Consider the following 12,442-nt stretch of genomic DNA (forward strand, 5'->3'; position numbering starts at 1 on the left):
ATACATAATATAGTTGGGATTGTGCCCTTTTTTGTTACTTGATATTAAATAAAGAATGTCTGAAAGGTGGTTGTTTTAAAAATCACTTTTTCCCCAGTTTGGTTTTTTTTAACCGTACAAATATTTGCAATACTAATTAGCTTTAGACTAATACCGAGAGGCCTTGACCAAGATCAGGGATGCAAAGTTTATGCCAGTGGGCAACTTGTGGCCCATCAAGGTAATCTGCTGGCAGGCCGTGAGACAGTGTTTACATTGACCGTCCGCATGCACGGCCGCCCACAGCTCCCAGGGGCCGTGGTTCGTTGTCCCCGGCTAATGGGAGCTGCGGGAAGTGGTGGCCAGCACGTCCCTTTTTGTTTACAAGTTTGTTTATATTTGCAGGAGATAATGCTGCCCGCTTCTTGTTTACAATGTCACCTGAAAGTGAGAACAGGCGTTCACATGGCACTGTTTTAGCCAATGTTGCAAGATATTTACATGCCAGATCCGCTAAAGATTCATATGTCCCTTCATGCTTCACGCACCATTCCAGAGGACATGCATCCATACTGATGATGGGTTCTGCTCGATAACGATCCAAAGCAGTGCAGACCAGCACATGCTCGTTTTCATCATGAGTCAGATGCCACCAGCAGAAAGGTTGATTTCCTTTTTTGGTGGTTTGGGTTCTGTAGTTTCTGCATTGGAGTGTTGCTCTTTTAAGACTTCTGAAAGAATGCTCCACACCCTATCCCGATCAGATTTTGGAAGGCATTTCAGATTCTTAAACCTTGGGTCAAGTGCTGTAGCTATCTTTAGAAATCTCACATTGGTACCTTCTTTGCATTTTGCAGTGAAAGTGTTCTTAAAATGAACAACATGCTGGGTCATCATCCGAGACTGCTGTAACATGAAATATATGGCAGTATGCATGTAAAACACAGAGCATGAGACATACAATTCTCCCTCAAGGAGTTCAGTCACAAATTTAATTAACGCATTATTTTTTTAAACGAGCATCATCAGCATGGAAGCATGGTGGCCAAAGTGTGAAGGAGCATACAAATGTTTAGCATATCTGGCACGTAAATACCTAGCAATGCCAACTACAAAAGTGCCATGTGAATGTCTGTTCTCACTTTCAGATGACATTGTAAATAAGAAGTTGCCAGCATTATCTCCCATAAATGTAAACAAACTTGTTTGTGTGAGCGATTGGCTGAACAAGAAATAGGACTGAGTGGGCTTGTAGGCTTTAAAGTTTTACATTGTTTTGGTTTTGAATGCAGATATGTAACAAAAAACAACAACCAAAAACCGACATTTGTAAGTTGCGCTTTCATTTAATATTATTTTTATTACAAACGTTTGCACTGTAAAAATGATAAAAGAAATAGTATTTTTCAATTCACCTCATACAAGTACTGAAGTGCAATCTCTTTAGCGCAACTTACAAACGTCAGTTTTTGGGGTTTTTTTTGTTACATAACTGCACTCAAAAACAAAACAATGTAAAACTTATAAAGCCCTATTTTAGTCCATCCCCAATAACTTTGGCTTGGAAAACTGGTTTTGCCTGAAAATTAGCAAATTTAATGGCAAAGGAGAATAATTCTGCAGAGTTTGAAGAAAACCAGTCGTGCAGTTTTTGAGTTATTAGTTAGTAAAAAGTTTCCCTAATTTGAAGTTTATATTTGCCTAACTTTTCTCAATAGCTCAAAATTGGTTTGTTACCATGCCTACAAACTTTCCAAACAGTTAAATCGCCTTGTAAACTCATGCACTGGCCATTTTGGAAAAAGTAAGTTGAAATTAAGCAAAGTTATCAATGTTTTTTGTTGTATATAGGTTTGGACCCAATCCTGCTCCCATTGAATTATGATTTCTATGGGGTTACAAGCCCAATCCTGTTGTAATTTCTAGCCATATCTACAGTGCAGGGTGCTACATCAACATAGGTGTGGTGCCATAGCTATGCTGCTGTAACCCCGTAGTGTAGATGCAGACAACAGTGACGGAAGGTGTTTTTCTGTCTCTGTAAGAACTGTTTCCAAGTGATGGAGATTTAGAGGGTCTGGGACAAAATCTGAGACTGAGGCCCTCATCCTTCCAAAAAAGCCAACGTGGAGATGAAAGAATATAAGACTAGGCAAGGGGCTGGGGGTCAGAGAGGGCCCAGGCCTTTGGGGTCGCTGCCCTTCCCATGGAGGCATGGGGGGAGGGGCCTATGCTGCTCTTGTGGCCAGGGAACCATTCTTGGTTCTGCCTTTCTCCAAGTTCTGGTTCAGCTGCCAGTAGGAGCGGTATCCTTGACCTGCTCCTACTTCTGGGCTCTCAGCCTGGTCAGTTGCCTTGTGGCTGGCATAATGATGCCAGAGACAGCAATGGATCCTGGCCCCCCCTCTGTTCACCGGCTCCTGGCTCAGTTTAATTTAGCTGAGTCCTTTCCCCTATTAAATTATTTGTTTCTTCTTATGATCAACTGGTCCTAGATTCCTTTTAAATACGTTAATATCCTAGAGGTAATAGGGTTTGTGCATGGATTTATTCACCTGACTACTAAAAGGAGGCACTGCATATTCAGAAAGTCCTGCCATCAAATGAAAGAGCTTAATGAAGCCTGGCCCACTGGCACTAAAATGAGTTACAGAATCACTTCAAAGGGAGCAGCCAGTGGACTGTACCATTCTTGGGGATCAGAATATTCCAAGAAGGTGCTACACATTGAAACAAGCTTGACCAGTGAACAGAGTGTTCTAGATGGGAAACTCTTGTTTTTTACTATGGTTTCTTACCAAAACTGCTGCTTGATGATTCTCAAGTATTCAAGATGAGGATCCTGAAACCATTCCATCTTTTCTTCTCTTTCTTTGTGTGAAGTTGGCCTTATGTGACCCATAATCCATGCTGAGCTATGTGGAAATGTAAGAAGTGTCCAATAACCATCCTTTCTTCTGTCAGGTATCTTATGGTTTTGTTTACCACAATATTTTATGGTAGCACCAAACTGTTCAAATTAAAGCTCTGCTTCTGAATCCTCAGTATTCTTTCTCTTCATTACCACCCATCCCCTTCATTTATCCTATTTTGATTTTTGTATGAAGGTTTCCGATACAGGCCCAGCTCTGCTTACCTTTTGAAAATTTTTAGACAGTATCAGGTATGCTCAGACCAAGGCAGCTAATCTTTTTCAAGTATCCAGTCAATGGCTTTCTAGTTGCAACATACCCAGACTTCCATGATTTATCATAATTAATCAAGAATCCTCTAAAACTAAAATAAAGGCACGTCAGATATAAATCATCCTTAAAATGATCGTTGTGCAGGAAAAGTTGAAAAGATTACTCTTACAGAAAAAGGATGCATTAGGAAAACTCACCCTGGATAACAAGTTTAAACTTTAGCAGGTACATATACCTGGATGATGGCTAGAAAGGTCTCACCATTCTTATACAGTCATGTAGAGTTGTTTGAGGCTAAGAGAACGTTCACAGAAAAAAAGTATCTGAATCTATGAATACTCATATCTGAATCTATGACTACACAGAACATCATACTTTGGTATGTGCTGAAATCAGTAAAGAAAGTTACATTCAGATCCATCTTTTTTCAAACAAGGGAAAGCATGCATTATTGAATTAAAACAAAGCTAATTTTGAGATATTTAGTTGTAAAAGTCCAAATGAATTTTTTACAAAATAACTGAAGCCCGAGTTTTTTGTTCACCTTCAGAAAACTCTAAATTTTCTTCAGTTTCCATTAAAAGTCATCTCTGGACTAAGGCAAAGAGTGAAAAGTTTCAGCCCAAAAAGAATTTGAGAAAATTATAAGTAGCTGAGCCCAGGGACTTAAAATAAAAGAGACATCACTAAACCTTAACTACAGAGTTGCTACTATGATACTGTCAACACCTCTTCAACTGACTATTTATTTGTAATAAACTCAGTTTAATTATTGGTTCCTAAACATGTAAGTAGAGCTGGTCAGAAAATGGGTATTTTTCCATTGAATTTCAACTTCTCATTGAAAAAACAAGTTTCCAAAAACCAAACGCTTTTTGGCCAAAAAGCAAAAAAAATTTCACAGAAATCAGGCACTTTCCTTGACAAATTTTTAGTTGAAAACCCAATTCTCCATAAAAAAAAATAGAAAAATTTTTGACCAGCGCGTCACATGAGCATGTGTTGCTCTTGCAAATAAACTCATTACCATAGTTTATTACAGTATGTTTCCATGTAATTACAATGAGAACGTTTTTGGTTTCAGCACTTGGAGAAGCTGCAATACTAATTGGAAGGACTTTGGGTCAAGTCCTCTTGCCAGTGAAGTTAATGGGAGTTTTGCCACTGACCTCAATGGAGTTAGGATATATTAAGGCTAGAAGGACTATTTTGATCATCTAATCTGACCTCATGCATAACACAGGGCATAAAACTTTGCCCAATAATTCCTGCATCGAGCCCAGGACTTCTAGCTGAGCTAGAGTTTATCTTTTAGAAAAACATCTGATCTTATTTTAAAGATTTCTAGTGATGGAGAACCCACCACAACAAGTTGTCCCAATGATTAATTACCCTCACTGTTTAAAATCATGCCTTTTTTTTTTTCAATCTGAATTTATCTAGCTTCAGTTTTCAGCCATGGGATCTTGTCATGCCTTTGTCTGCTAGATTAAATTACCTCTACTACCAAAAATTTTCTCCCCACGCAGGTAGTTAAAGACTGTGATCAAGTCACCTCATAGCTTTCTCTTTGATAACCTAAACGGTTGACTTTCTTAAAACTTTCACTTTAATGTAGATTTTGCAAACCTCAAATCATTCTTGTGTCTCATGCTGAGCCCTTTTTTTGAGTGTTGACACTAGAACTGGACACAGTATTCAAGAAATGGTTTCATCAGCATACAGAGGCACTATAACCTTCCTACTCCTATTTGATATTCCCCTGCTTATACATCCCAAGATCACATTAGCCCTCTTAGTTACAGCATTGCTCTGGGAGCTCATGTTCTGTTGATTATCCATCATGGCCCAAAAGTCCTTTTCAGAGTCACTGCTTTCCAGGAGACAGTTCCCCATCCTGCAAGTGTGACCGACCTTTCCCACCCCCAACTCCCTAGACTTATGGCACTGCATTTGTCTGTATTAAAATGCATATTGTTCAGGTAAGCCCAACTTATCATCGGATCCAAATTGCTCTGTGGAACTATCCTAATCATTATTTTTACTCTACTGATTTTTGTGTTATCTGCACACTTTGCCAGCGGTGATTTTATATCTTCTTCCAGATCACTGAAGAAGATATTGAATAACGTTTGTAAAGAACAGATCCCTGTGGGACTGCACTAGAAACACCCACATTGGATGATGATTCCCCATTTACAATTACTTTTTGAGTTCACTAAATTAGTCAGTTTTTAATCAATTTATTGGATACAGACCCTTTGTTCTGGTCTCCTTTTAATTAATGTAATTGAGCCAGATTCTCAGCTGGTGTAAATCTGCATGGCTCCGTTCAGAAGTCATCTGGCTCTATATGTCTTTTGTTAGTGTTGGTATCTGACTAAAGTAAAGTAATGGTTTTTTCAGGGTCCATCACTCTCAAATGGCCATTACTGTATTATTTCATTCTACTTTCTAAATTTCTTATCACATGTAGCTCTTAAATATTTACCTCCCTAGAATGACCAAGGCTGTTAGTGATGTCAGGCATTCAATTTTCCTTTAATAACAAATACAAAGTATCCAGAGGTTTAATAAGTCAATACCACTCTGTCACTTCACAACTCAATATATTTTATATAAAATTTGATGTACATTATCTTAAATTTGTTTAAATATTATTATAAACATAATCTTTAAGAGGATCCGGGTCTGGAGTGACAGTCATTCATTAGTATATTATTAATTTTGTTATCCTTGCTCTTTGGTAAAATGTCCTGCATAGAGGCTAGAAACCTTCTTCCACATTTGGTTTGTGGTCCCATCAAAACAAAAATAAAATTCCAGCTCATATCATTATTGTTTTGTCTCCTATACACTCCAAATCAAATCCTGTGTCAGATTGTCTAGTTTGTTTGGAGATGTTTTGACATCTCCCATATCACAGTTCATCGTCATCAGATAAGGCATCGAGATAATCTGTATCAACATATAAGAGAAATCCAGAAAACAAGCTGTCTGACCAAGTGGGATCTGCAAAGAGACCATTTTGGTCAGTGTAGAAGATCTCAAGCCACACTTCATCTTCTGCCTGAAGATAGATCACCGTGGATCCAGAAGCTACGTCATGATTTCCTGTGTTAGCGTCAAATGTCTTTATTCGGTATTTCCCATTATGAACCAGCCCAATTGCAAGATGCTTATTTGCTAAGGTGATTTCATAAGAGAAGTAATAGATCCCTGGAATGGCACATATAAACTTCCCTGTGGAAGGACTGTAATGCTCACCCTCATTGAAAAGGACTTTATTGAATACGATTGGTAATCTTTCTTCTGGGTAGCTCGTAGTGATGCCAACAGAAAAGGCAGATTTCAGCACTATCCTTCCACACTTACAGATCCCTGGTACACCTTGTTCTCCTCGGTCTCCTTTATCTCCCTTATGTCCAGGTGGTCCAGCTGGACCCACTTCACCTTTGGCACCAACCAATCCTGTAGGTCCTTTTTTACCAGACTGTCCTGGGTCTCCTTTATCTCCAGTTGTTCCTAAAGGTCCAGTCTTGCCTCTTAAACCTTGAAGAACATTTTATATTATTAATTATTACATATGCAATCTCTTTTGTAGGTGGCAAAGCAAATAATTGCATGGGCTACTGGATATGTTTGAATAAAATTAAATACATAATGAAACTGGTTTGGTGTAATCCTTGTCAGATTTTCAAAAACACCCCATAGTTAGAATGGAATTTGAGATTTTAAAACATGTCTATATTTTTTGTGTGTGCGCACTGACAATGCATAAAATTCATCAGATGTCAAACAAGGGTGAAACGTTATATTAATACTAAGGACCTTAATCTGGCATTTGTTTATTTAAAGGTAAAACTCCCATTATTTTTACTGGAAGGTCTGTGTGCAGAACAATGATAGGATATAGCCATAAGGGCTTTAAAATTTTATTAGTAAGTTATGTCACTATTGACAGGAAATAGCTTATATTTTTTAGACTGGAAGTTCTTTAAAATTTCCAGTTACTGTATGGCAGAGGTCTTGGAGCGCCCCCTAGGGGGGAGTGGAGGAACATCCAAGATGGCATGGCGTGGCCCGGGCCAGCCCCCACAGAGGGGGGGGGCGAAGGAAGGGGGGAGCACCACCCAGCCCCTCCCTGCCCCCAGCTCTGCTCTGGTACCACCCCCAGACACATTGATGGCTCCTGGCCCGGTGCCCAGCCCAGTCCTCACTTGGCTCCGCTCCCAGCCCCATGCCAGCCCCCAGCCTCAGCTGCTGGCTACAGCTCTGTTGGGGGCCAGGCCAGGAGCAGAGCTATATCTGGCCATGGGCCCGGCTGCCGGCACCCACCACAGACTGGTTGTAACTCCACTCAAGCCCCCACCTCCAGACTCAGCTCCCTGGCTGCGGCCCCACTTCCTGGCCCCAGACCGACCCCCATTTGTGGCCTCAGCCTCGGCCCTCTTACCCCACACTGCACATACACACACACACACACCCTGAGCCGTGGCTCCACTCCTGGCTCCAGGGTGGATACGAGGGGGCGCAGACAGAAGTAATGGGGGGCAAGACCCTCAAAAGTTTGGGGACCGCTGCTGTATGGCATAGATATGTGAAAACCAAGTATTAAATAGTTTTCTCAACTGAACTCTATCTATTAAACTGTATTTTCTTATGTCTATATTATAGTATACGTATTATACTGTAATAGTTACCTATGTTTTCAAAGATGCATTTATTCCAAGGCCAGGAGGGACCACTGCTATCATCTATTCTGACCGCTTGTATAGCACAGGCCATAAAAACTTCCCCAAAACAATTCCTAGAGCAGATCATTTAGAAAAACATCCAATTTTAATTTTAAAATTGTCAGTGAGGGAGAATCCACCACAACCCTTGGTAAATTGTTCCAATGGTTAATTACTCTAATTGTTAAAATTGTATGCCTTATTTCCAGTCTGAATTTATCTTGCTTCAACTTCCAGCCATTGGATCATGTTATACCTTTCTCTGCTGGATTGAAGAGCTCATTATCAAATATTTGTTTCCCATGTAGATACTTAGAGACTGTAATCAAGTCATCCCTTTGTGATGTTGCACTCCATATGTTACGGAAATATGTTTATAAATGTGAATATAATGTAACTGGAATATGCTTTATGCGAAAGGTCTCTTGTAAGGTATCTTACAAAGCTTATAATTTACTGAGTGTGTTCATCCTATTTGTATGAATGTATCATTCTTGTATCTGAAGCTAGAAATATAAAGTATTACTCTGAAGTCCTAGTGTAACTATACAAAGTGTGGGCCATTAATGGTGGCTTGAAATCTTGATGCCTCCCATTAACTAGGACAACTGGTTGTAAATGACTCTTTACATGTAAGCCTTCCTGTAAATGTGATACGTGGGTGCCAGTCAATGAGTAATGAAGTCTCACAGGACATGTGAACATGTCACATGACACTGGAATCCATCACCTGGTGCTTTTCTATTTACAAGGAAGGGTGGAAACCCAGAGAGAGACACAAAGGATTCCCGCCTTGTGCCAAAGATATAAAAGGGGATGGAACAGAACAAAGGGGGTCCCAGTCATGTGAAATCCCCTGCTTTTCACGAAAGATGCCTGCTGGAACTAACAAGAACTGTACCAGGGGAAAGGATTGGGCCCAGACTAGAAAGAAGTCTAGTCTGTGAATTAAGCTTATTGGAACATCTCTAAGGGTGAGATTTACCTGTATTCAGTTTCTAAATGTATTAGGCTTAAACTTGCGTGTTTTGTTTTATTTGACTTGGTGACTTACTTTGTTCTGTCTGTTATTACTTGAAACCACTTAAATCCTACTTTTTATTTTTATTATTGAACCCAGAGTAAGTGATTAATACCTGGGGGAGCAAACAGCTGTGCATCTCTCTCTCTCTGTGTTATAGAGGGTGGACAATTTATGAATTTATTCTATATAAGCTCTATACAGAGTAAAACGGATTAATTGGGGTTTGGATCCCACTGGGAGCTGGGTGCTGGAGACAGGAGTACCTGCTGAGTGTTTTTCAGTTAAAGCCTGCAGCTTTGGGAACGTGATTCAGACCCTAGCTCTGTGTTGCAGCCGAGTACAGGTCTGTCGCATCTTACGCTGGGGTTACGTTCCGCAGTCAGCGCGTAAAGTGAAAATCGCGTATAGTCAAAATTACATTGAGTGTAATGGCGCACTACAGGTACAATATTAAAATTGTTATTTTTCTCTTTTGTTTTGTTTTGTTTTTGCCGACTGCATAAAGCTGAAATCACGCATGTTAAATGCGCGTAAGATGCGACAGACCTTTAGTGTGTCTGGCTCAACAAGACAGGGTTCTGGAGTCCCAAGCTGGCAGGGAAAACAGGTTCAGAGATAATCTCAGCACATCAGGTGACAGTTCCAAGGGGGTCTCTGTGACCGAACCACATCAGTCCCTTAACCTTCTGTTAGATTGATAGCACAAGATCTATTTAGCTTATCTCTATAAGGTATGTTTTTTAAACCTTTAATCCTTCTGCTGACCATATCCTTTGGCTGAGTAGGGATGTTTTAGAAACAAACAGGGTAGGGAAGTTTTTAAAAGGGTATATGCATTTTGGGGGACATGAATTACACATAACTTACTATTTGTAACTATGAAACCTTATTTTTACACATACATTCTCCTTTCCTCTTATCTCCCACCCACTGTTTGCCACTATTGCTTATTGTGTTGTGTGTTCATTTAGGCCAGGATCTTTCAAACAGTCATCCACATGAGCAACTTTATAGAGGTGAGTAGACCCCAAAAAATTAAATATGTTAAGATCTGGAAATGCTTAGTTAAGGCACCTAAACAACCTTGACACAATGAGGAAAAACAATAGAAAAGCTAATGTGTCTTTAAAAGTCAGTTTAATCTAATCCAGAACTACAAAATTATGATATTCTAATCTTAATTGCATGGTTATTAATGGTATCATTTCAGAATGAAGCTAATGTTGCTTGGGTACACTAACTGTATTTATTTTCTGAACTTGTTTGGATTTCTTTTAAATTTCACCTCAAGTCTGAGTCCTGTGTTTGTAATATTTGTTTTTTGGATAATTACAACATCCCTGTAATGTTTTAACTTTAACTTACTGATACTTTTTATCTGTGAGAAAAAAATAATAATAATGAAGTTTCCCCCTGGAGATTCAATGTTCTTGTTTTATGGGTTTAAATCTGATATAATTTGTCATTTTTTGTTACATACATAACAACAGTATCTTACATTTATATTTGCTAGTATTTTATGCTCAGGAAGTCACTGATAAATAAAACTTAAAAAAATAAAATACAGTAAGTTCCAGGAGAAGGTCCTGGGTTGTTGGTTTCTTTTTTTTGTTTTTTTCCATTAGTTAGCACAAATATTCAATACCTGCATTCCCTTTTTCACCCCTTTCTCCTTTCCTGCCATCTCTACCATCTCTTCCTGGAAGACCAATACGCCCATGAGGCCCTGGTGATCCATTAGCTCCGGGGGGACCTGCAGGGCCCGGCAAGCCAGGAATGCTACAAATATATCTCGCGTAGTAATTTTCTCCTTTGAGCTGGTTGTGAAGAGATTGTCCACTTGTATAGATGGCAAAACTTGTAACGTAAAGCAATGCAAACATCCTTGGCTCTGGAAAAAATACATATGTACAGACCATGAATGCATATCTTGTTATTCAAGCCTTCAGCTTGTTTTTATTTAGATTATAGGCATATATACTTCACACTTTTAAAATCCTAAACATAATATGGATTGAGCCAATTCAGAGCAGCACACTGAACTAGCACTGCTGTGGTGGCCCCACCAGTTTCTGCAGAATTTAAAGATTTCATTTAATTTTCAAGCCTTCTTTTATGTAAAGAAAATCTTCCAAATCTGAATTGATGCAGTGTGTCATACAGACTACAGACAGATAAAAACAATATCCTTAAAAGAGGTGTGAAGTCAGTTAAGAGAATGGGAATTTAACTCTAAATTCTGATGTTTACAGTATAGTTAACTATTTCACTGTGATAATTGAGGAAGAATCAGCCAGCTATTCTCGGGTTGTGAGTCAAGTCTGAATAGAATAGACTGTTCACACTTTTCTCAAGTCTGGTTCTGAATGTGATACAAACTGATTATATTGCATAGTCTCCCAACATGCTTTCACAAGAATATTCTGTTTTACTAGTTGCCTGTCTTCATGATTAAATAATCAGAGATTTTTAAAGTTGTGCTTTTTGGTTTTATAATATACTACATGATGAAAGAAGAAACAGCTTACAATAGTAACCTGCTGCCATACAACAATGTCCTAAATCAGTGTTACCCATGACTGACTGGCCTGAAACTAGTATGAGTTGTGATTCTGGAAGTAGAGTTGTATTTTTCTATTTCAGTGTCCAGATCAGAGTATTTATGTGGAATTATCCACCTCTGCAGTGCTAATTTACAGCTTACAAGAAAATCAGTCTTCTAGTTTCTGGCAAAAAAAAAAAAAAAGTAAATGGAATGACAGCATATAAATGGATTTATTTGATTCTATCTATGGCTTTATTATGACAGTATATAAACGGATTTATTTGATTCTATCTACGACTTTATTATAAGGAAATACATACTCAGGCAAATTGCACAAAGAATCAGACTACTTTCTCAGAGAAATCCACATCTCACTCACCTGTCTCCACAATATCTAGGCACCCTGTTGGACATACTAGTTCATGATGCGATAATTTATCTGTAAAACCAGAGCCATTTACAGTCCTCTGTAATTCATGAGTTTTCCTTTGGTGTGTAGCAGGCCCAGATCAGCTCAGTTGGGAAAAAAGGTTTTTCACTGGATCACCAGATAACTACACATTTTACTACAGATCATAGTTATTTTACCAAATATAAAATGAAATGGAATGGCAATGGAGAGAGAGAGAGAAAGAGAATATGGTCAGGTGTTAGTGGAGACTGATAAAAGAACCAAATACATGTTTTTTGAGCAAAAGAGAAATGCTCCAGATCCCTTATGGCTATTGTGTCTCTTGATTGTCATACACAATCCCATATCAAAAATGGCAAGACTATACTAAGAACTTTATTGAAATTTGATGGGCAACTACAGTATGGGTCAACAGCCACTGCAGACACAGTAGATCTCTAACAATTAGGTTAACAGACGTCACTTATTGCTCTTGCAATAAGCACCGAACTGCTGATGGTAATTAGCAACCAACACTTGAGACTTTGGATTAAATTTTCAAAAACAACAAGGAGTCTGGTG

General features: G+C 38.9%; 1 protein-coding gene across 3 annotated transcripts in view; it reads right to left on the reverse strand.

Moving 5' to 3' along the window:
• Positions 1 to 5,760: 5,760 nt before the first annotated feature.
• C1QTNF7 (C1q and TNF related 7) overlaps positions 5,761 to 12,442 on the reverse strand; it is an 83,411-nt gene continuing 76,729 nt past the window's right edge. For 2 of the 3 annotated variants that reach the window (XM_034772848.1, XM_034772846.1), the window contains exons 2-3: positions 10,570 to 10,815; positions 5,761 to 6,716 (exon numbers count right to left, since the gene is read on the reverse strand). In XM_034772848.1, the coding sequence (XP_034628739.1) occupies positions 6,085 to 6,716; positions 10,570 to 10,807 (870 nt within the window). In that variant the 5' untranslated portion in view covers positions 10,808 to 10,815 and the 3' untranslated portion in view covers positions 5,761 to 6,084. Of the gene's footprint in view, positions 6,717 to 10,569; positions 10,816 to 11,848; positions 12,326 to 12,442 lie in introns of those variants that run through there. The other variant, XM_034772847.1, reaches the window with a different exon arrangement.

This window comes from Trachemys scripta, chromosome 5, assembly GCF_013100865.1.
Source record: "Trachemys scripta elegans isolate TJP31775 chromosome 5, CAS_Tse_1.0, whole genome shotgun sequence".
In the NCBI taxonomy this organism is placed as follows: Eukaryota; Metazoa; Chordata; order Testudines; family Emydidae; genus Trachemys; species Trachemys scripta.